Source organism: Lathyrus oleraceus, chromosome 1 (genome assembly GCF_024323335.1).
Source record: "Lathyrus oleraceus cultivar Zhongwan6 chromosome 1, CAAS_Psat_ZW6_1.0, whole genome shotgun sequence".
NCBI classification, from domain to species: Eukaryota; Viridiplantae; Streptophyta; class Magnoliopsida; order Fabales; family Fabaceae; genus Lathyrus; species Lathyrus oleraceus.
The window spans coordinates 457,545,787-457,571,286 of NC_066579.1; the positions used below are offsets into that span (position 1 = coordinate 457,545,787).

The 25,500-nt window shown below is 38.7% G+C and overlaps 1 protein-coding gene and 1 long non-coding RNA gene across 2 annotated transcripts; one reads left to right on the plus strand and one right to left on the minus strand.

Moving 5' to 3' along the window:
- Window positions 1-1,044: 1,044 nt before the first annotated feature.
- Window positions 1,045-14,713, minus strand: LOC127084827 (uncharacterized). The gene is made up of 3 exons (XR_007788802.1): window positions 14,320-14,713; window positions 13,273-13,343; window positions 1,045-1,621 (listed from the first exon to the last, which is right to left on the minus strand). It is a non-coding gene; the product is annotated as an uncharacterized LOC127084827 (long non-coding RNA).
- A 3,940-nt stretch (window positions 14,714-18,653) lies between these two features.
- Window positions 18,654-19,477, plus strand: LOC127084817 (chaperone protein dnaJ 20, chloroplastic). Its single transcript, XM_051025340.1, has one exon. The coding sequence runs from the start codon at window positions 18,728-18,730 to the stop codon at window positions 19,268-19,270; it is 543 nt and encodes a 180-aa protein (XP_050881297.1). The 5' UTR covers window positions 18,654-18,727; the 3' UTR covers window positions 19,271-19,477.
- The last annotated feature ends 6,023 nt before the right edge of the window (window positions 19,478-25,500 follow it).

Sequence of the window (25,500 nt, forward strand, 5' to 3'; positions counted from 1 at the left end):
TATTTATGGACGAAGGGGAGTGTGGATAATGTCGTATCCCATAATTTTCCCTCCCCTTTTAACTTTTCATCTAACCTTTGGCTTGAGATTCATCTGTATCCATTCATGCCTTATACATGTGTGTCATTCATTCATGTTAACACTTTCTAATAATCATCATATATTCAAAGTTTCTTGTTAACAAAATCTAGAGTTTTCTTGAGGATCAAGCCCTAGGGTTGTGGTATTGCTCATCACTTGGAATCATATGGGGTGAAACCCTAATTTCTTGAACTTTGGGACTTTGGTTCATGGAGATCACATCATGGTATTCATTTATGCATCAAAACCCTGATTCTTGACTTTGCTACTATTGGATCATGTGATTGACCTTTTGGGATTTTATTAGATCACTAAACCCTAATTGTGGACCCGTGTGTTGGAAGGTTATTTGTGGAGCTTTATGATTGGTTTGAAGACCTTGATTAGAGGGCACGCATCATGAAACCCTAATCAGGAAGCCTTGGTACTTGTGTGCCTTATTGGTTTGACTTTTGACCTTATGATTGATTGAAACCCTAATTTATTGGGAGGAGGTTCTTGACCATCATGACATGCATCATCAATCATTAAACTTGCTTTGTGCATGAAAATCATTCATTTGATCTATATATCTATATGCTCGGGATTTTATCTTATTCAAGGTATTTGTTCAAGCATCCATACATATGCATTCTACTTGGTCATTCCTAATCCATTGACTCTAAGCATATGGTGCTTTCAATTTCACAGGTCTTTGGTCATTGATTCATGGTTCATGTTTGCATTGGTGCATGGATCTTTTGGTCCATTGTTTGTCATTGGTCCATTGTGATTCATAAGGGAATTATAGGCCACTAATTCTTGATTCATCCATGTATCTTAGTCCATTTCATTCATATGATTCAAATGATTAAAAGTGATTGATTCATTCATTGATCAAATTTTGTTTTAGGTGAAATTCATTCAAAAGTCAAATTTGGTTTAACATTCAATCAAGAGTCATTTCATTCAAATAAAAGGCATTTCATTCATAAACTAGCATAAACAATGTTCATTACAAAAAAATAAATCAAAAATTACATTTTTACAAAAGTTAACTTTTGGCCAACTATTGACTTTTTGGTCAACCATTACATTTTTGCATCCCTAGTCCTAATAATAATTACATTTCATCCTTGCATTGATTGCATGAGCCTACATTATCATATTGCTTCACAAATAAGAAATACTTTTGGTTTTGTAAAATAGGTCATGCCTTTGAGCTTGGTCACCATGCCATGACTTGGTTGTTTGCCTTGCCTTCTCCATATTGCTCTACAAGCCTTGCAACCTTGACATTATACCAGAAACAACCATGAATCCAAATACACAACCATACACATACATTGCCTAACATCCTTGACAATATAATGTAATAGTCCATTTGCAAGTTTACCAAGGCATGAGCTTAGCACATGATGTATCCTGATGCAGGCCAAGCACAACCCTGTGAAAACCCTTGCATCCTTGGTTATTCATCATCCTGCTACACAATGACCAAACAACCTGCACCAATTCACTTCCAAACAAAAACAATCATGACATACAACATTGAACATACCTATTGTAACACCTCAAAATTTGCCCTCCTCTCTTGGGACTAGCTTTGCATATTGCATTTCATTTTTAGGACATTAGTCACTGCATCTTGGCATATCATGTGGCAACATTGAACAAGTCATCCTCCTAGGTCTTTATCAGAAGATGGAAAGGTTAAAAGATTCAAGCTTGAGGGTCTCATGAATTGATCACTAGCCATCTCAGGGTTTGTGCTTCATTTAGGGTTTCTTGGTTCTTCAAGGAGATTGGTTATTATCTTGGTGGAAATGTTACATCACCATCATCATGGTCTTATCATCACCAAGAGGTCCATTGTGCTTGATCATTTTTCTTGGGATTAGGGTTTTGACCTCTGGTCAACCCTAATCATCTGCATTGTGCCAATCAGGGCTTGTCAAGGAGATGAGGTTTTCATGGAGATGGGGATCACCATATGGTTTTAATGAGCTTGTGGAAGCTAGGGTTTCATTTTGGAGCCATTTCATCAGGAGATTGAGGCTCAAGTTCATCTGTGCATAGCCAAGTCATCTATCAACTGAAAAAGTCAACCACAAGTCAACTGTTGGATTTGGAGGTGGGAGATGGTTAGAGAGACTTCATTCATGGTCAAACAAGTCTCATTTGACATTTCAAACATCAACATTGAAGAAAATAAAGTCAGGACAAAACTTTCCAAAAATAGAAAGTGACCTGTAATTCAAAATTGCCAAAAATGGAAAGGTTTTCTCCTCAAGATTACATCATCAAGAATGCTTCAAATGAAATTTTGTCCAACATGAAAGTTGTAGATCTTGTTCTCACCTTTCCAAAAAGTCCAAGAACATGAATTTCTCATGTGTGGTTGAGAAAATATGGATCAATCATTGTCAAGCAAATTTGAACTTCACAAGTGCATAACTTTTGAACCAAAAGGCCAAATGGAGTGGTTCTTTTTGTAACATTCCTATTTTGACATGAGCTATCCAAAACATGCATCACATATCATGCATTTTGATCACAAAATTTTGGCATTTTGCATTTGAATTTTGGAGGGAAAAGTCTAATTTGAAAACTATGCATTGGCTTTTCATTTTTTCACTTGCATTTGGTCCAAAAGAGTATTTGCAAGTGATTTGGGCACATAATTCGTGTACTGTAGCATTCATCTCATGCACATAAGGTGAATTTGGCTAATTTGCATAACACTTGCATTTCACTTAATTCCAATTGCATTGCTTAATCTTGATTAGCAAACATGATTAACAGACCATATATATTGCAAATCATAACAGAAAATGGGGTTAACACATCAAAATCTCAGATCTAGATCCATTTTGCATTTTCTTCACAAACTTTTTCTCTCACTTTTTCTGCAAATTTCTCCAAACCCATTGCCTTGTTCTTGGTTGAATCATCATTCATAAGCATAGTTGAACAAGATTGAGGCAAGATCCATCCATTTTCGAGCAGCTTTTGGAACTGTTGAAGCATGTGTTCATCAATGGCAATTGAAGATTCCAGCTAGATCGCGCATGTTCAACACTTAAATCTTCATCCATTCATTCATTCAAGAGCTGAAGATCATCTGTTTCTACCTTGCAAGGCCTGAAATCTACAAATCCACTTCTGTTGCATCTTGAAGGTCAGTTTTCGATGCTCATAATTCATAAAATTGATGTATGATTCTGGTAGATCTTTGAACATAGATCACACTGAGCTTTAGATCTTGGAATTTCGTTGAGTAATGAAGTAGTTATGATGATTGTAAGTTTGATTGATGAAACTTCATGTGCTTAAATCTTTTGATACACGCTGAACTAGATTGAATTAGCTATGGCATGATGATGTATGTTGAAGGACGATTCCAATGGTATGCGTCTGATAAATTTCTGTGCATGTTGGATCTTGATGTTGATGAACACGAAGAACATTGCATGAATGTTAGGGTTTTATTTCCCAGAACGTGTTTAATCCTGTTCAGCGCGTTTTGCATGGACTTTCATGTTAGTCCTCATGTAGTGGTACAGCGTGGCAGTTACCTGGCGCCCTGATTGGCTCTCGTTCATTCACTTTGCCATGCCTCTTAATGAAACGGCGTGTTTCATTGTTAAGGGCGCTCATTTGAAAACACGCACAGATCGATTCTTGGCTCCAGCAATTTCACATTGAGCCTTTGCATTTTAGTCCTTTATTCACCATGCCATTCACACCATGCTTTCATGTGCATTTTTATTTTTCTCTTCACTTAGAAAATTCATAACTTCATGATTAATGATCCAAATGAGATGAGGTTTTTTGCATGATGATCCTCATGATGTCTACTATTTTTTGATGATTTTTCCAAAAATTGTGCACGCATGGATTTTAATTTTGGCTAGGGATTGTGTATACATGTGCTATCTTGTACCTTGCTTGCCATTTTGATTGTGAAATGATGGACATTAATCCAATGATTATGAAATTTCGCATGCTTAAAATAGACATCCTAATGGTCATTTTGGTATAGAGTTTGCATTTTTCGCATTTCTGGTTGTGGAGTTATGATCTGATGAATGTAGGTGTGACAATGTGTGTCACACCTTTTCTTGCTTGACTTGAGGAATTTATTTGCCATGCCATTCAAATGCCAATTGATGTGAATTTTTGCATGATGCTACTTCTGGATGTTAGGATTGCTTGTGAATTTTTATGGAATATTTGGATGCATTTCTGATTTGTTTGGGATTTTCTTTGCTGGTTAGTCATTTGTGGACTTTTGGATAGTCATGAACTTAGATGATTTGTGAAATGCTTGGTGTTTATCATATGAACTTGAAATTTTGCACATGTGTTCTAGACACTTTGAAGTCTATTGTGGCTTTGGTTTGAGACATTTATCATGTGTGGATTCTGTTTTAGGCTTGTGTGAAGTTGATGTATGAAATTGTGCCCTAATTGAGCTTGTTTTGCCTTGCCTTGCCTTATGGAATTTATTTGTCATGCTTCCACTTGTCCAAATGCTTTGATTTTTGGTGTGATGATCATGTGATGAATGCTGTTTAGCCATGATTTTTCTTGGGATTTATTGATTCATTTTGGAGTTGATGTGGATTGGTTCATTCTGTTTGCTTCAATGAGCTTTCAACTTGCATGCTTTGCCTTAGATGCTTTGTGAAAAGAATTTGGTTGATGATATGGACATGAGGTTTTTTGGATGATGTTCTAATTGGATTAAGCTTGATTCATGCCAATTTTCATGTTCTGTTTTGAATTATTTCTCCCGCTTTGACCCTAGGCCTTGTCCTAGTGGTTTGTGCTTATGTTTGAGTTGTGTTTTCAGGACAAGAAACATATGGCCATGAGGGAATTGATTCACATTGCTTGAGTTGACTATTTGGTTTATCTTGACTAATCTTGACTTGTTTTTTAGGTGGATTTTAGCTCATTTGAGTTGAGCTTGTGCCTTGCATCTTGATGCATTGCTTGTTTGACTGATGTTGACTTTGTACAGTTAACTGTTGACCATTAGTCTGTCTGCTTGACTTTTTGAGTTGTGTACTGATTGTGTTAGATTGTTTTCAGGTACCTTAGTTGCTATAGTTCTTTTGAACTTGCTTTTGCTGTTGCTTGGTTGCTTAACCACTAGAGGTATAATTCACTGAGTTCATGTAGTCTGGAAGACCTGGCCTGTTATGTGGTCAGGCACCTGTCTGAAGTCCTCCTTAAGAGGCAATGCTTGTGTTTGTTTATTTTTGTGCCAAGTAGGAAAAGTCCTTTGATAAGGAAATTGACAGATAAAAGAGATGTGTAACCCATCTCCTGTTAGTCTGTGTGTCATCCCTTTGCTCACATTACATGTTGATGCATTGTGGATATTAACCCAAGATCTATAGAGTCATTAACTTGTGGAGAGAGTTCCAACTTTTTGAACTCCCACACCTTCTATCATCTGAAGCTCTCCCAGGCCAGGGATAAGAGCCGTGAGGCACACCCCCCACTTCCTATTTCATCTGCTTCACCCTAACTCTCAATGTTAGGGTTAAGAGCTAACTACACCCGATTACAGTTGGCTTGTGTTTCGCAGCTTAACCCTTGTGTGGGCCCACTTTGTTTGTATATAGCGTGTGCTAATTGTGTGTATGTTTGTTTTGCTTTGCCTGTTTAGGATAGCTTGCTGCCTGTGCAAGTTAGGTAGAAAACTCAACCTAGGACCATTGTGGAATACATGATAACTATTAGGCTCGAGTCAGTCTCCCTTCTAGTTAGTCATTTCCCAGTCTTTGGTTAGGAGAAATGTTCTCCCCTGTTAAGGGGAAATACGTTGCCCTGATCCTCATACCAGATGAGGTACGTAGGCAGGAGATCGTACGAGATCTCTTCGGGCACCCTTTTCTTTTTTTTGAGTGTGTTGTGCTTGACAGCTATCAGGCTCGAGTTCCCGACTCCCTGTTAGTCTGTGTGTTCACCCTTTTTCTTTTTGTGTGTGTTTGCTTGACAGTTACTAGGCTCGAGTGCCAGACTCCTTGGTAACCTGTTTGTTTGTTAACCCTTTTGTGTGTCAGGAGATGGATGTAAGACCAGCAGTTGGCATTCCGTATCCTATTGGCGTTTGTTTGTGTGGAGTCCGACGTAAGTTCAGCGATTGGCAGTCGGTTTCCTGTGTGTGTTTGTTGGTTCGGAGTCTGATGTAAGTCCAGCGATTGGCATTCGGTTTCCATGTTTTCCTGTTTGTGTGTCTTTTGTTTCGGCGTGCGTGAGCCGAACTACGGTAGCTCTGATTCTCATTCCATATGAGATACGTAGGCATGGGATGCGATATCCTAGCGAGCCCTTTCCTCTCTTTTCCCACCTGTGTTGTTTCCAGTGTGTGTGTGTGGTGTGTTGAGCAGTTTTAGCAACCCTTCTTCTATCTTTCTGAGCGTGGATCCCGTCGAGTACGACGGATGCGTAGGGGTGTTAATACCTTCCCTTCGCATAACCGACTCCCGGTCCCATCTCTCTTTGGTCGCGAGACCATGTCTTTTCCAGGTTTACTTCGAGCGTTTCCTTTCCCTCTTTGGGATAAATAACGCACGGTGGAGGCTCTGTTTGTTTTGTTTTAGCCCGCCGGTTGTTTTTCGCGGATGCGACAGCTTGCGACTCTGCTGGGGAAAAAAAAGGCAACCCTCTTGCTGGTCCATCTTCCCTAAGCGAGTCTCTCCTAGCGTTCTCTAGGATAGTTTAGGTTGCTTGTGCTGCTTTATTTATTGCATTTATGATTATTATGTTGTGTATATATTTGCATAAATGTCTGCATGCATCATACTATCATTGTGCTGTCTTCTGTACAGGTGGTTTCTCTGATTTGGGGTGGGTGTTCTGAGTGGGGCTAAAACCCAGGCCCGAGTATACACATAGGATTAGTGTGGTCTCACGTTCCTCATTTGCTTTATCAGCATATTGTTGCAACGTGACATACCACAAGCCGGACGAGGTTCTTCTGAGTGAGCTCTTCCTTAGTGGGGTGTTCCACTTTGGTTGGGTTATCTCTTTAGGGCTGTTGACTTCGGTGACCGTTCTTTCCCGGATCTTTGGATTAGACGATCTTAAGAGAGCTACAACGGCACACCCGAAAGGGCAAACCCGTTGAGTATCTTTGCCCGATTGTCGAGACCATTATCCGCCTTAGGATGACCTGATTAGAATTCACCTGTGAGGGGAGGGCTGATTCTTACAGATGCATGTTCTGATGGTGACTTTGTTGGTGACTAATGGTTCCGTTGATCAGAGTTCTATTTATAAGTCGGGTTTATGGACATTTATTTCAGAGACGCCGGAGTTCCGTCCGCGGTATTTATCAGTGGGGATCCGTTTATTTCAGGATTCCCTGGGCTGGTTCAGAGGGTTTTGTGGTTATCAGGTCAGTGGATCTCAGGTGATGATGGTGATGTATCTTTCAGTTCCGATTATTTCGGAACCCTGAGTCGGATTTGTGGTTACATATTCCTTCAGATGGTTGTGATCAGTTCAGAGGCCGCAACTCAGTGCAACAGATGTTCAGATGACTTGGAGGATGGCACAAAGCATTGCATTCATTCATCAGCATCATTCACATTTTGCATTTATCTGCATCTAACACATGTTTATCCATATGCAGGGACATTTTTGATTGAGATCCTGGTTGAGAGACTTCTTTGTTCCAGACATGAGGACCGGCTTGAAGGACGATGTTGTCTACAGTTTCTTCGATCCAGAGATCAGTGTGCTAAAGGATATGATAGCATTGATTACACCTGACCATGTGGGGATGTTCCGTGAGGCATACGGTGGTATTCTGAAGTTGGTTTTCAGGCTCACAGACAGTGATAGGAGCGCCATCCATACTCTTCTCCAGTTTTATGACCCGGGCTTGAGGTGCTTTGTTTTCCCGGATTACTTGTTGGGACCTTTGATGGAGGACTATGCTAGCATCCTGGGTATTCAGATCCGAGATTAGATTCCTTTCTTTGTCACTAAGGGGGAGCCTGATGTTGTTGAGATTTCTCATGCTCTTTATCTGAGCCCGGAGATGACCCAGGGAGGTTTGAAGGAGAAAGGAAAGTTACCCGGTTTTCATTTGAGTTTCTTGGAGGCTAAAGCCAAGGAACATGCTGTTTTGGGTAATTGGAAGACGGTCTGTGCCTTGATTGCTGTGAGCATTTATGGGACCATCCTGTTTCCTAATCAGAAGAGCTTCATGGATATTAATGCCATCAGGCTGTTTGTGCAGAGGAATCCTATTCTTACTCTGGTTGGGGATGTATACTACTCGGTCCATAATCGGAACGAGAAGCGGCGTGGGGGATTGATCAGATGTTGTGCTCAACTGCTGTACAAGTGGTTTATGGGGTATTTGCCTTCCAGAGGTGCCTTTGTCGCTCTTGATCCTACTGTCAAGTGGTCGGTCAGGTTGATCGGTTTGCGGGCCAAGGACATAGCTTGGACTCACAATGGTGTGGCCAGACAAGATTTCATCTACAGTTGTGGGAGTTTTCCCAATGTGCCTCTCATAGGAGTTCAGGGTTGCATTAATCACAACCCGACGCTTCTTAGGAGACAGATGGGGTTTGCTATGGAGGTTCCTCCTTTCGAGCGCGAGATTCAGGAGTCTTTCTATTTCCCGACTGAGGGTAATCTGACACGGTTGAGGCAAGTGTCTGGGGCATGGCGAAATATTCAGAGGAAGGGCAAGGTTCCTTTGGCAAGGTCAACAGCAGGTCTTTTCCTCCATTTGACGATTGGCTTAGGAAGAGGATAGAGCTCACACATCTACCATTTCCTGGAGGTGATCCTTGGTGTCCTACGATTGAGGGGCCACGTTCTTCTGTCAGCATGGAAGAATTCCTTGAGATGAAGAAAGCCAGAGATCAGCTGCAAGCAGAGAAGACTGAATTGGAGATGAGTGTTGCTAGGATTCAGATGGCTAATCAGGAGATCAAAGCGAGGATGGAAGATCAGGATAAGAGACATGCTCTTGTGGTGAAGCGCTTTGAGATAGACACCGCTTATTATGGCAAAGTCAGCCAAGCTTTAGAGTCATCCACAAGGGAGCACGACATCACCAAGGAGAGGTTGGCTAGAGCTTCGAAGTTCATTGAAGATGAGAAGAGGAGACAAATCCTTGTGAGGGATCAGAGGGACGACAGAGTCAGAACCCTTATCGCCGAATGGGAGGCAAAGCTTAAGATTAGGGAAACAGAGAATGTGAAGATCAGTGCTGAGAGAGATCATTATCTTGCAGAGAGAGATCATTATTTCAGACAGATGAAGATTCACCAGAAGGAGATAGGGAGATTGCAACAGGAGAACACTGAGCTTAGGTTCGCGGTGAAGTTTACCAAGATGGTAGATGATGCAGAGCCTTATATGGGGCCTTCTTCAGTGTAGCCTCTTGTTATCATTTGTGTTGAATTACCGTCAGGCCTGTTGACGGAATTCACTTGCTTGTATTTTCTTTCTGATTCTGGAGAATTGTAATCTGACTTGTGTCAGCCTGATGTATGACTCTTGCACGTGCGGTGCACTTTTGATATACAATGTTTGTTTTCATTCAGTGATTGATCTTCAAGCTTTATTTGCTTTCCTGTATGCACTCACATAACACACACATGGTTGGTTGGGTGATATTTTTGCTAAATCGTATATCTCTGATCTTTATGGCAAAATCAACAGATATGATGTCAGAATATTGTCGCCGAATTATTATCTGTCTCGATGAAACTAGGATCGAAAGACAGAGTGTTCCTCATATGGGTAGACATTGCATTCATGCATGAATCATATTAACTTGTCTTCTGTTTCGCAGGTATCAGTTTCTAACCTGTTTGGTTGACACAGGAATGACGAATCTCCCCAACGCCGACCTTCTCGAATTAAAAGAGATGATAAGGGAGTTGTCCAATGTTGTACGAGGGCTCGCCAAGGGGCAGAAAGCGATCGCCGAGAAGGCGGAGAGGATTGAAAACTGGCTAAGAATGGGGGAAACCCAGGGAGATGCTCTGTCGTCTGGAGTAAAGAAGCCCTCTGGCAACGGTCAGCTCAAGAAGGAGGTTGAGTCAAGTGATGGGCATGCCAAAAGGGGTAAAGATCGTTATCACCCGTATGCTGCTGCATTGACTATTCCTGCTGGTAATTCATCTGTACTACAGCAGCGACAGTCACCTCCACAGAGAACACAGAAAGCTGGGTGCCAAGTGAGGAGAAGGATGACAGATCGTCATTTCGATAAGCCGCCCGTGGCTTATGCCTCTTTGTTTAAAAGGTTGATGGATCTCGGGTTGGTGCAGCCAAGGACATTGGTTCCAGGGAAACCGGATCAGAGGCTTGCAAGTTATGATGAGAATGTCAGGTGCGAGTTCCATGCTGGTGCACCCGGACATCACATTGAAGGGTGTAAAGCTTTTAAGCATGTCGTTCAAGATTTGGTGGATTCTAAAGCCATCAATTTTGCACTGATGTCGGATGTTAATGCTAACCCCATGCTGATGCATGGCCCTATGGGGGTGAAGGGGATGTCCAAAGACAAGAGGAAAATGGATGAAACGAATGGGGATCAGTTGAAGATTCCAATGTCTGTGGTCCAGAAGCATCTGATGAAGAGTGGGGCTTTCCCTGGTGTTGATAACTGTTGTGCGGCTGTCGCCACAAATGGGCGTGCAATGGTGAGGGAAACAATTCAAGGAATGATTGAAGTAGGCATGGACGATGTAAGATGTAAAGCACCCAGTCTGGCAGTTGAAACCGTCAAGGTGGAGAACGCCATTCTTGCTGAGAAAGAGAAGAAGCTGTCCATTTCTTCTTACAAACAAGCCCTAGAAGTGGTGAAGAATAGAGAGGCCCAAGGTTGGGGAAAAATCATAGACATTGTGGTGAAGGCGGATATGTTTGGGGTTGGCTATCAGCCAGATCAAGACTTGTTTGGGCAAAACAGAGGATGTCGCCCACCGTTCACATTCGTCAGTGCTGGAATGTTGGATCCAGGTCACGCCTGTACAGTAGGTGGAGGGATTGACATTGACTGTGAACTGGACTCGTGGATAAAAGCGTGCGTACCAGGGAACTGGAAGGCCTCAAAGATCATCACTGTCACTCATCCGGAAGAGTAATATTTTCAATTCTGTTTGCATGAAAACCGTACGTTTTGCCCGAAGCGTAATGGTCCATTGTAAGGGCCATCTCATATGTTTCATTGTGCAATGTTTTGCATCATTAATAAATGGATGTTTTTCACATTAAAAGCGGTGTTCCCTATTTTTCATTTATTTTTGCAGTTTAAAAAAAAAACAAATAAAAATGGCAATGTTTGTTTTCATTTTCTTTCCTGGTGCTTTGGCTCGTTCCGACTTCGAAAAATAATTCTCCGGATCTCATTAATAACAATTTGGTTACACCTCATATGACTTCGACAATCCGATCTATCATGCCGAAGAAGAAGGCGAAGAAGATTGTGATCTGCTGGAATTAGCCAGGTTGTTGAAACAAGAGGAGAAGGTGATTCAGCTGCACGAAGAGCAAGTTGAGCTTGTTAACTTGTATACCGCCGAGGTCAGAAAGGAAATGAAAATTGGGGCCACTTCAGAGGCGAGTCGAGAGCAGAATGGTAGCCCTGTTGAAAGAGCATGTGGATACCTTCGCCTGGTCGTGTCAGGATATGCCAGGGTCGGATACCGGTGTCGTTGTGCACAAGCTATCATGGAGAGGAGATTGTCCTCTAGTGAAGCAGAACGCCGGTGCTACTTATCAGAGAGCCATGGTGACTTTGTTTCATGATATGATTCATCATGAAATTGAATGCTATGTTGATGACATGATAGCAAAGTCCCAAACAGAAGAGGGGCATCTGGTAGATCTGGCCAAGCTGAGTGGACTAGTTGAGACAATTCAAACTGAGGTTGAATTCAAATAAGTGCACTTTCAGAGTGTGGTCCGGTAAGATGCTGGGGTTCATTGTAAGAGAGGAATCGAGGTTGATCCTGCTTAAAAAAAAAAGGAAAAAAAAAGAGAAAAAAAAAGCAATACCAGAAAATGCCTGAACCGAAAACAGAAAAAGAGGTTCGTGGTCTCTTAGGTAGATTGAACTGCATTTCATGGTTCACATCTCATCTAACAGCCACGTGTGAACCAATATTCAAGCTGTTAAGAAAGATCAAACGGTCAGGTGGAATAAGGATTGCCAAGTGGCATTGAAAAATAGAAGAATAAGTTGCGGGAACCTCTGATTCTGATGCCTCCCATGGAAGGAACAACCGTTAATTCTGTACTTGACAACCCTCGAGGGGTCTATGGGGTGTGTACTGGGGCAGCATGACGAGTCGGGTCGAAAAGAGCATGCAATTTACCTTAGCAAAAAGTTTACCGACTGTGAAATAAAACATTCACTGTTCGAGAAACTTGTTGTACTTTGGCATAGACTGCTCGCCGACTGAGACAGTATATGCTGGTTCGTACCACTTTATGGATTTCCAAGATGGATCCAGTTAAGTACATTTTTGAGAAGCCAGCATTGACCGGACGGGTTGCGAGGGGGTAGATGATTTTGACTGATTTCGATATTTAGTGCACCTTTCAGAAGGCAATCAAGGGGAATGTATTGTCTGATTACCTCGCCCAGCAACCCGTAGAGGATTATCAACCAAGGAAGTTTGAGCTCCCTGATGAGGACATCTCGAGGTGCTCAAATCGAAAGATTGTGAGGAACCGATCCTGGAGGAGGGGCCTGACCCTGAATCCGAACGGATTCTGATGTCTGATGGGGTTAATGTGGATGAGTTAGTGTCGTTTTGGTCACGCCAAAAAGATCCCACATTCCTTTTGTGGCCCGGATAACATTTGAATGCACCAACCCTGGTGGTTGAGTACGAAGCTTGTATCCTGGGTATCGATCTTCGGTGCGTACATCTACTGGGGCAACGCCTTTCTCACTCGTGTATGGGATGGAAGCCGTGCTACCGGTTGAGGTTCAAATTCCCTCTTTGAGAGTCCTGATGGACGTGAAGGGGTGCTAATACCTTCCCTTCGCATAACCGACTCCCGATCCCATCTCTCTTTGGTCGCGAGACCATGTCTTTTCTAGGTTTACTTCGAGCGTTTCCTTTCCCTCTTTGGGATAAATAACGCACGGTGGCGGCTCTGTTTGTTTTGTTTTAGCCCGCCGGTTGTTTTTCGCGGATGCGACACCTATCAAGGCAATGCAACATATCCTACAAATTAATCAATCCATATCATACCAGATACCTCAACATCGAGTCCTGCAACAATAGCCTACAGTAAATCACTCATATTACATTGCAAAGTTAACATCAATAACACAATCCTAGCAGGCCAAATTCAGTCATAGCAATGCAACATATTGCAACAACAAATCCTGCATCATAACAGATCATGAACAATAACCATAGCAGTGTTGCAGAATAATATTTCAACATGACAATAACAATTCTGCATTTGCTTCAACAGTAGGGCAAACAATCGAGAAACACAATTTCATAGCCATCTAACCAATTAACATCTTAACTGAACTTAACATTTCCAAGCAAAATCGAGCAAGGCAATTCCATCCAACAAATTAATTAACAACCATCGAGTTAACATTAACCTAACACGAATTAACCTGCACTAGTCAACATCATTTAACAATTGAACATCAATTAACTAAACCTAAAACTTTTTCACACTAACAGAAAATGAAGCTAACAGTTAACCTCTAACAACCAATATCAGTTAAACATTTTAACAGAAAAACTCAGTTTCAGTTAACACTTAACTCTAACAACCTTCACAATCTAACTAACTCATTCAACCTAACTAACTAATTTTACCCCGTGATAAACTCCTAACTGATTTCTGCTTCAACGATCTAACAGAGCTATTAGAACTAGTTAAACTTATTGCCTATAAATTGCTTTCACCTTCATTCATTCGATGGGATCTCAATCATTTTTTCATTGAACTTGATTCTTCACACTCTTCACAACTTCTTATTCTCTCAAAACTCTCGAAACTCTTTCTCACTAAATTGACACCCTCACATAAAGCTCCTTAGAAACACTTCATTAAAGCTTCACATTGAAGCTTCAATTGAGTAGAGCTCAGCCTCATGAATCTCAAATCAATTTCATCCTCATGAATTCACTCTACAACCTCTTCGATATCTCAAATTCATCCCAAGATCCAGAAGAAAGAAGAAGAAGAGAATCAGAAGAAAAAAATAGGAGTAAGAATTACCTAATTCAAGTGATTTTCCATCGCTACTTTATCTTCTTCGATTAAACAACTCACCAGAGCAACTCTCCGCTTTAGAGTTATTTTTTCTTTCGTTGTTTCATTGCATACTAGCTACCATGATGTAGAGCTCATTGAGATGAATCAAAACCCTGACATCCGGGGTTCTGATTCCACGTATTCACCATTTATTTATGTTCTTAGTTCTAGGGTTATTGGATCCTTTTCTTCAATCTGGAGTTTTTATGAAGAATTGGGTGATTTTGCTTGTGGATTTAGATTGAGTAGAGGATTTGGAGTGTTTATGTATAAGTGATTTCATGAGTTATTACTCCACCGCTGTCGGTGATGAGCTCCGACACGGTGGAGGGAAGAGATGAAGATGAAGTTTCATTTGAATTATTCAAGAGCACGTGTTAAACGTGTTTCATGTGTATCACGTGGATTTTCCACTCTGAGCCAAATTTTTTCCTTCAGGCTTCACTTCGTTGGGCCTGCATTCCGGATTGGGCCTAATTGTTGTCTTCACCCCTGATCCGCACAATACACCCTTGTCTTCTTATTGCCATTTAATTTCATTTTATGTTTTCCTTAATTGATTTTTAATTGATTTTTGACATGATTTAAGTTTTTGATTTTACATTTTCTTCATGAGATTTAATTTGTAGAATTAACATTTGAATTGATTAGTTTTAGCTTAATATTTTTAACCATGTAAATAAATCATGTAATTAGATTTAATTAGGATAAATTAGAATTTAATTAGTTTTAATTAGGGTTTGATTTAGAAATTAATCCTTGATTGATCAATCCCTTGTATATGGACTCTTTTACCCCTAGGGTTTAGAAATATCTTGATATGAATGTTCCTTTAATTTAGGGCTTGTGTAGAATCAGTTGGTATAGTTTGAATGATTAATTCATTGTATATAATTCTATTGACCTTTTTAATTCCCACTGATTGTGTTGATCAAAGTTTACTTTGATCAAACCCACTCCTTTGATTTGTGCTTGATTCTCTAAGCATGTTCAAGTGACCAAAAGACCCTTAATCACTTGATAGGGAAAGTCCATTGTGTTAAAGCTGTACTGGATCTCTGAAGCTCAAGTTCAAGTACAAGTTCAAGACTTCAAGTCAGTACAAGGCATTCACATTGCAGAAAAAGTGGACTATTATTCAATCACAACAAAGGTGTATCAACATGTGTCAATCATGATTCAAGTTGTGTGCCATGATCCTTAAGCAATAGAGAAAGGGTGAGATGGAGCATTTTTATCCTCATTCTGAATATCTTTGGGTACGAGACGAATGACACAGTTGCTCAGAATATTCACCTTTATTAATAGAGTTTAGCACAATTTGAATCAAATGATTGTCAAACATTTCATTCCCTTTTATTTTTGGCCAAAAGGCCTACTTACTCTTTGGTTCAAATTTAGTTCCTTTATGGATTCAAATAATACCATTATCTATTGGTTCCAAATTATACCTTTCGTCATTTCTGTCAAACTTTTTAGTTCTTTCCGCACTATTTCTATGAACTACGGAGCTCTGACTTTCTCATTGCACGAAGAGAGTACGTAGGCACGAGAATGTGAATCCTTGGCGAGCACATTAATTATTTCTCTCCATCATTCCATTCACCATCCTTTATTCATTATTCACTACCTACATTCAATATCTTCTACCAATCATTCATCAATAGTGATATAATTTCTCTTTGAGCCAAATACAATATTTCTTTGAGTTCCACGCATACTTTTAGGTCAATAACCAATGTATGTCTTTGAACCAAGAACATTTTCTTTGTTTACTTGCTTTGCAACCTTATATAGGTGATACCCTTTATTTTAGCTTGATGTCAGTTTTCCTCATTGGTTCAGACATACTTACCCTATGGGTTCAAACAACATTATTCTTTGGTTCAAACCATACCTAAATCATAACTTCTTTCATCTCCCACCATTGGTTCTATAAACTACGGAGCTTTATTTCCTTATTGCACTATAAGGATACGTAGGCAAGATGACCCTAATCCTCACCGACCACTTTATCTATTCCATTATTTTTCCTTTATCCTTTTGCGAGTAATCTATAGATAGTAACACCCATTCGAGCAAGAACAATCAAAATGATTCTCATTTAGTACAAGGGATGTGAGGGGTGCTAATATCTTTCCCTTGCACAACCGACTTCCTTACCCATTTTCTCTTCCCCAGGTTTTATCGATGTTTTCCCTTTCTTTCGGGAATAAATAAAGTTTCATGGTGACTCTGTTGTATCTTCGAGTGTGTAATGTGCTCGGTTATTTTTCGTGCAACTTCAGGTAGTAATGGGCTAGTGATGCGGTTCAAAGAATTTAGGCTATAGTAGTGGGGAGGTTTATTAGTTAGGGCAGTGGATTTTGCGCTCTAGTTATATTTTTCTTAAAAACGTTTAGCTAAAGAAAGAGCTTTTGAGATGAAGTGCAGGTTTTGGGCTACCACTTCGCGTCGAATATCTAGTTTAAGGACACTAGCGAAGCAATCTAAGGTGGCGTCGGGACTCAGGCCATGGGTACGGTTAGCAAGGGTGTTGAAAGTGGAGTAATAGTCATTGGCGATGGTTGTTTGGGTGAGTTTGAAGAGGGCTAAGCGGGGTGACTCATATGGGGAAGGGTCGTACTTGAGTTCTAAGGCTCTGGTAAATGCGGTCCATGTTTGAAAAGTGTTTGTACGAATCATCAGCTGGTACCATGGGACCACATATTTTTCCATGTGAACGGTGGCTAAGGTGAGACGGTGGTGTAGAGGCGTGTAGAGACGTCTGAGCTCAAGCTACCATTCAAAGCGGACCCAAGTTGGATAGATCCTAACTGAACTTCTACTCAATCCAAATGCAATTAGTTAGCATGTGAGCCTACATATGCTCATTGTGACAAGCATCAACATCTTCCATTAGTTTTTTGGATGGTTGTCGTGAGTCTATTAACGGCGTTCTCCATGCTTTTCATAGGAGTATTGTCCTCCATGAAAAGTCGATGAAAGCACCAAATGTAAGGTTTCAATACAGTGATAATGCAATAAGTCATAGAAAATAATAACTTCACTAGTACAATAAAGTCAAATACAAGAAAAATCATGTGAAATAAAAGTTACTAAAGTTGAGTTCTAGAGATTCAGCAGTACATTTAAGGAATAGGAAAATGACTAAAAATAAAAAGAGCTTAATACAAATACAAGAGTAAGTATAAGAGAATCATTCTTAAAAATGCCTAAGAGATAGAGAAATTTGATCACAATTTTCTTCCACCATAATTGCTAAATCATGCTTTGATTTATACCCACACAAAACAAAAATGAAATATGTTATGCTAGGTCACTTTTCCCTTTGGCTCCTTCTCAATTCCTTGATGTGTGAATTTTTCAGTTTCAAATGAATAAATAATCACAGTTTGTGAGCAGAGAGGAATCCTACAGAAAATTCATCTTCTTCCTTCTCTCGATAAACCCTAACTCTTTTCTTTTCAATTCAATCTTATTTTCTTGTTTTTCATCACCATCTTGCAGCGATGCAATCTTGTAGCCATGGTTGGTTGATTCACTCGAGTGAAAAGTGAAGAACAAGAAGAATTTCGATCAATGCGATTGAATCTTGTTTATCAAGATTGATTCGGAATTACTCAAAATTTTAGATGTAATTCCAACACAATAAAGTCAAATACAAGAAAAATCATGTGAAATAAAAGTTACTAAAGTTGAGTTCTAGAGATTCAGCCGTACATTTAAGGAATAGGAAAATGACTGAAAATAAAAAGAGCTTAATACAAATACAAGAGTAAGTATAAGAAATCATTCTTAAAAATGCCTAAGAGATAGAGAAATTTGATCACAATTTTCTTCCACCATAATTGCTAAATCATGCTTTGATTAATACCCACACAAAACAAAAATGAAATATTTTATGCTAGGTCACTTTTCCCTTTGCCTCCTTCTCAATTCCTTGATGTGTGGATTGTGCTCCACGTGTCCATTTTCACTAACCATCACAGGCCAAACATGACTATACCTTTCTCTAGCGATCTTCTTTAATGCATATACGAAACATATTTTTGAACGATGGGGTAATGTTACCGAACTTATTTGATTTGGACAACAAAGTTGGCACTTACATCCAACATGATCAATGAATAAGATTCATCTTCAATTTCAGCCACAAAACATTATTCATCGAAAAGTAATGGATATGTTCAGTGTTACCTAAACATCCCAATCAGTTATCAAAATTTGTGAATGAAATTTATTTTGAAATAATTTCTTCGTTACCACAAAAAACAAAAATAAAAATAAATCAGTTAACATTCTTAAATCTATAAATAATCAAAGAGCAACATGCATTCTCAAAACCAGAGAGAGAGAAACAAGAAAGAAAATGGATGTTTTATTATCCTTAAACTCAAGCTCAAGCCTAATCAACATTTCAAAACCATACAAACATCATCATAATCATCAAAGACAACCTCGCACAGTACACTTTTCTGTTTCATGCAGTGCCACAAAAAGTGTTTCTATTAATCATAAGCTAGATGAAGAGGATGGAAACTTGTACAAGATACTATGTTTGAGTTCTAAAACAGCAACAATGGATGACATAAAAAGAGCATATAGAACAATGGCTCTTCAGTATCATCCCGATGTTTGTCGTAATGGTTTGAAGAAAGAGGAATCAACGAGAATGTTTGTAAAACTGAATGAAGCTTATAAGATATTGTCAAATCCAAAGCTTAAAGAAGAGTATGATTCAAAGTTATTGGGTTTGAGTGATTTGAGAAGAAGTAAATGGATGGAACAAGTTGTTGAATTGAATAGAAGATCTCATACACGTAAGGCTGGTAGTGCATCATCATGGGGTAGTAGAATGAGAGCCAAGAATAATATCAACAAAGTTCATCAGAATAGCCAGTTTTTCAGTTAGCTTTCTCTTCATGTGATTATTTTCTTGTATCTTTCTCATGAATAGGGTTATTTAAAAACTCATAATTTAACATTGTATAAAAATAAATCACTTATATCTATTATCTGAAAATGTAAAAATCCAACACAAATTTAGTCTTATTTATATGATGCATCATAATTTATATGTTATGTTTTTAATGTATATCATAATAATTATTGATGTTAATTTATGTTAGTTTTATGTATTTGTTTCTGCTTCTGTTTCTGATTTATATATCAAACATAATAAATACTAAAAATCAAAAAATTTCCTTATTTGAGGAGTATTTTAAATTTTTCACGTAACTCTTAAAGGTGAGAAAGTAACCCTCTATTTTTTAACAAATCTATTTATATGGGGTAATGTTACCCAACTTATTGAGTTGGAAAATAAAGTTGGCACTTTCAACATCTAACATGATTAATGAATAAGAATGATCTAGAAAACATAGTTAGGAATGACTCTTTCTATTTCCGCTACAAAACATTATCCAAAAGTTATCCTAATGTCACCACATTTTTTGTGTGTATTGGGTTTGAATGGTTTTGTGTGGTGTAAGTGTTGTTGGAAATTATTCATAAGTTTTGAAACAATGTTGTTCTTATTAGTGATTTGGAGAAAAAAAAAGATTTGTTATGGTTATTGAAATTGGTTCTTGAGCATGTTTTGATTCGTTAAAAAAATTGTAAATATGACAAAGTAGGTAGTGATTCAATGTTGGAAGGGATGATAAATTTGATTTGAGATTGAGTGAAGGTAAGAAATTTAAACATTATTATTATACAGCAAAAAAACATCAAAAAGGATGGTGGATGTGGGAAACATTGTGTTGGAAATCAGGGTTAGAGTTAAAATTGGCATGCTTATGATTTGAAATTGTTAAAAAAAAAACTAGTAAGTAAAAATACATATAAAATGTGTTTGTGCGTGCGTATGTGTGTGTTTGTGTGTGTTTGTCCATGTACATTTCCAGTTTATAAGGCGCTTTTGGAAAGTCTTAGAGAGCGCTTTTAGAAGCGCCCTCTTAGGCCCCCTTTAGAGGGCGCTTTTGTAACAAAGCGCCCTCTAAAGTGAAGCCAAAAAATAATGAGGAAATGGAGGGACACCAATAGAGGACGCTTTACTGAAAGCGCCCTCTAAGGGTAACCTTAGAGGGCGCTTTTAAAAAAGCGCTCTCTATGTCCATGTACATTTCCAGTTTATAAGGCGCTTTTGGAAAGCCTTAGAGAGCGCTTTTAGAAGCGCCCTCTTAGGCCCCCTTTAGAGGGCGCTTTTGTAACAAAGCGCCCTCTAAAGTGAAGCCAAAAAATAAATAATGAGAAAATGGAGGGACAACAATAGAGGGCGCTTTAGTGAAAGCGCCCTCTAATGTTACCCTTAGAGGGCGCTTTTAAAAAAGCGCTCTCTAAGTCCATGTACATTTCCAGTTTAGAAGGCGCTTTTGGAAAGCCTTAGAGAGCGCTTTCAGAAGCGCCCTCTTAGGTCCCCTTTAGAGGGCGCTTTTTTTACAAAAGCGCCCTCTAAGGTCCCCTTTAGTAAACATTAAAATTATAACATATACTGCATGTCTCTTTATTTTCCCTCTCTACAAGCTATTTCGTTTACGTAACTGGGTTTTCTCTCTACTGCGATTACTCTCTACTGCGATTACTCACCGTCGTTCTCCCTCCCTCACCGTCGTCGTCGCCGTCGCCTTTTTCTGCTGCTGCGTTCACGTTCACTGAGTTATCTGCGTCCACCGTCACTGTTCACTTTCTTCTCCATCGTTACCGTCACCTTGAAGGTATTTCTCTTCTCCATCGTTACCGTTCACTTTCTTCATGTGTTTGATTAGGGCATTTTCTAAACTTAGTTTTACATTTTGTGCATTATGTTGATTAATGTTATTTAGGGCAAACTGAGTTTTTTATTTCTGATTGAAAACTGATATCATTTGAAGTGTGTTTGAGCTTGTGCTTGGAAGTTTGATGATTATGGATGCAAGTTTGTTCATGTTCCAAACACCATAAGTTTGCATTGGTCTTTTGCATGCAGTAGGTGTGTGTGAGTTTGTATTCAATAATGATTAAAAAAAAGAGTTTAGATTGTTGTAACATGAGAGAAATGGAAGGTATATGAATGTGTTCACGTATTGAATCATTGTCTTACTTGGGTCTTATTGAATCATTTCTATATTACAGATAAAATGGCTAACCAAGACGATACCCATGACGCGAATGGATCACGTAACAATGTTGAAAAAGAAATCAAACGAGGATTGACTGTTATGAAGTCAATCATTCGTGCAAGAGACAAGGGTGTAAAATTTGAAGTACATTGGAGTGCTGAAGACCAACTAATTGAGCCTAACGGTTCAATGTTGGCAAGTTACATTGGTTTCCTTGTTCGACAACATATTCCGATTACATGTGATAATTGGAGAAGTCCGGACTTGAAGGTTGGCAAAGAAAAAATATGGTCCGAGATACAGGTACTTACCATATATTGTTATATGTTTTTTTTGTTGACTATTTGTTGACCATATATTGTTATAATATTACTTTATAATAACACACTCCATGTGTATGTTTTTTAGAGATCCTTTCACATCGATGAAAGTCGGCAAAAATATTGTATTCAATTGGTCGGAAAAAGACTCCGAGGATTTCGATCCTTTTTGTCCAACAAATTTCTCAAGGATGAGGAAGGAAAATTTGTTGAAGCAGAACGGCCAATGAAGTATGCCGAGATTATTTCAGTCGATGAATGGGATAACTTTGTCGCCAAACGAAGAAACGAAAAATTCCATGTAATGTCTATTAATTATGGTATTATACAATTGTTAAGTTACTTGGTTCTAATATGCCTTAAACTTTTTTATCCAGGAAGTAAGCGACATAAATAGGAAAAGGGCATTAAAACCCGCGTATCCGTACAAAAAAGGGCGTACGGGATATGCACGCTTACAACAAAGAATTGTGAGTATATTCAAATGCTATGAGCTTATACATTGTCACAATATGTTATAATTGATGATCTTATAATCTAATTCAATGTGTAGCTAGCCGAGGAGAAAAGTGACGCAACATCTCTTCCGGAGCACGTATTATGGAAGGCTGCTCGGGTTGGGAAGGATGGGGTTGTCGTTGAAGCGGTCCAAACTGTTTATGACGAATGTGTAAGTATATGTAACATTATTTCTTTAATTATATCGAAAATTTTGTTAGACATATAATTCATTTTTAATCTCCTCTAATAATATTTCAGGAGACTTTATCCCAAACCTTACCTTCAACCGAGGTCCAGGATTGCAGGAGCGTACTTAGTCGAGTACTAAATGTTCCTGAGTATTCCGGTCGTGTGAGGAGTAAGGGTTTTGGTGTGACTCCGTCGTCATTTTATAAAAAACCAAAAACAAAAAATCCTACCAACAAAGAGGTGATGGAGACCTTGGCGGAGTTAAGGGCACAAGTACTCCAACTGCAAAACGAGAATGCAAGGTATAGAGAGGAAAGGTGCGCCTCCGAGGCAAAAGATACTAGTGACCGAGCTAGTATCAATTGTCAACCGAAATTTCCCGAGGTAATTATATATGTTATTATGAACTTAAAATAGCACTTTTTTACTTGACACATATACACGTTAACAATAACATTTATTATTGGTTTAGGGCATTTCACCTTGTCAGCTGTATCTATCGTCACCAACTTATCGCATGGTTGGCAAGGGAAAAGTGCACAACACTTTGGGTGAATTACTTCACCATAATCCCATCCCGGTGGGATATATGAAAGTTTCGGTTGACCTTGTATTAGATACCGATGCGCTTCTACCATTACCTGGCGTTGTTTCAGAGACAACGTTGATGCGAGAAGCAGTCGGATCCTTTGTTGAATGGCCGTCAGATCTAATTTTCCCAGATGCCGAGGTATATATGTTCTAAATGATTATGAATCTTTAGTATTCACATTTCAATTCAGCTACAATTATGATATTTAATCAATCCTTATTACATGGTAATGTTAGACTCCTACAAGACCCACGCATAAAGCTGGTAAAGGGATTTCAAGACGCGTCGAGTCGGTTGCATCTCTAAAAGAGGTACGAATATATATACCTATTGAATTATATACGCAACGATTCTGTTGCATCACAAAAAGTCATGATTTAATTTATATGAATTTTTAGGTTCCCGGTCGAAAGTTGAAAAAAGCTGGTAACGATATTCCTCCAACGACGTCCGGGACAAAATCTCAAATTATGATGCGTCTTGAGAAAATGGTGAATGAGTCCGATATTATGCACGGGGCCATTCGTAGTATAGATTTTGATGAAGGTGTTTTCGGAGCTGCTCATTTCGAAATAATTGCAAAGGAGGACATGCAACAACTTTTTGAACACGACGAATTGGGCATCGCTGTCATTCATACATACATATGGTACTCCGATCAATCTATAATTTACTTAGTTGAACAATTTATTTACACATTTCAATGAGTAGTCTAATGTTTATTATGTTTCTATTTAAGGTATATGTATGTAACATTGCTGCGGGGAACTGAATTGTGTAACCGTTTCAATTTTATTGCTGCTTCCCGTATCAACGCAACGTTAATAACGAAAAATCCAACATCCGTAAAGAATGATCTAGTCGATAGATTCATGGCGGCCGGCGATAATACTACACCCAATTTGTATTTTTTACCGTTTAATTCTGGCAACGAGTTAGATTTTCTTTCTAATAATTTCATTCTAATCTATGTATATCTTTTACGTAGAAAATTTTCATTCATCTAAATTTTTGTTTTATTTTACAGTGGTCACTGGGTGTTGGTTGCTATGGATCTTTCGAGACTAATAGTGTATTATCTCGATTCGTTATCGGGTGATTGGAGTAAATATCCGAGTATGAAGAAGACGGTTGACGCGTAAGTGAAATTCCCCTAAATATTCGTGTGTATTTGTATATTTAATTATGTCTGTCAGATTGATCTCAATATACGTTTTTATTTTGTTAGGACAATAATAAAATTTAGATCGAAAAAGAATTATCGCAATAGGAAGGACATTACCTGGATCAGAGTTCAGGTATATATTAAGTATCTTATTTTTGCTTATAATAGTGTTTGTTTTTTTTTGCTTATAATAGTGTTTGTAAGAAATTAACTATATATATATTGTTTGTTTTTCTGTGTAGTGTCCTCAGCAAAATAATTCGGTCGATTGCGGATTTTTTGTATTGAGATTTATGAGAGATATCATTGCGTTGAATCGTATAGACATCCCAAAAATGGTATGGAATAATAACTTAGGGTTTATTTTAATATTATCGGATATTTCATCTAATTTGTTACTAAATCATGAATATGTTTTATTCTCTTAATTGTAGTACTTTGAGGAATACAAATCTTACTCAAGAGCTCATTTGGATGAAATGAAGGATGAATTGTGTCAATTCATTGTTGATCAAAGAATCATATAGCTAGGTTGTATATTGTTGTACATATATGTATGGAATGTTGTTGTTGTATGCTGTTGTTGTATATATGTTGTATATTGTTGTTGTACTTTTACTAAATCATGAATATGTTGTTGTATATTGTTGATCAAAGAATCATATATTAATATTGTATATATGGAGGATTAATGTTGTATATAAATGGATTCATGTTGTATATATCAATGGATTAATGGTGTATAACATTGGATTAAAGGATGAAATCAATATGAATTTTACACTTTTGCAGCATGCGAACAGGTTACCAATTAAATATCCACTGTTTTTCAAACAATTTTTTTTAAAATAACTAACACTTTAGAGGGCGCTTTCTGTAGGAAGCGCCCTCTAAACATTTTACATTGACAACTTTAGAGGGCGCTTTGTCCAGAAAGCGCCCTCTAAACACTTTACATTGACAACTTTAGAGGGCGCTTTTTCCAGAAAGCGCCCTCTAAACACTTTACATTGACAACTTTAGAGGGCGCTTTTTCCAGAAAGCGCCCTCTAAACACTTTACATTGACAACTTTAGAGGGCGCTTTTTCCAGAAAGCGCCCTCTAAGGTGTCCCTTTATGGACCACTCCAGATGGCGCTTTTTTCTGAAAGCGCACTATAATGTGGCCCTTAAAGGGCCACTTTAGACAGCGCTTTCTCCAGGAAAACAAAGCGCTGTCTTTACCTATGCCAGCGCCACTTTAGAGGGCGCTTAAAAGCGCTGTTATAGGCCAAA

Coding starts and splice junctions, on each gene's coding strand:
- LOC127084817 (XM_051025340.1), top strand. CDS start 18,728: ATGGATGTTTTATTATCCTTAAACTCAAGCTCAAGCCTAATCAACATT.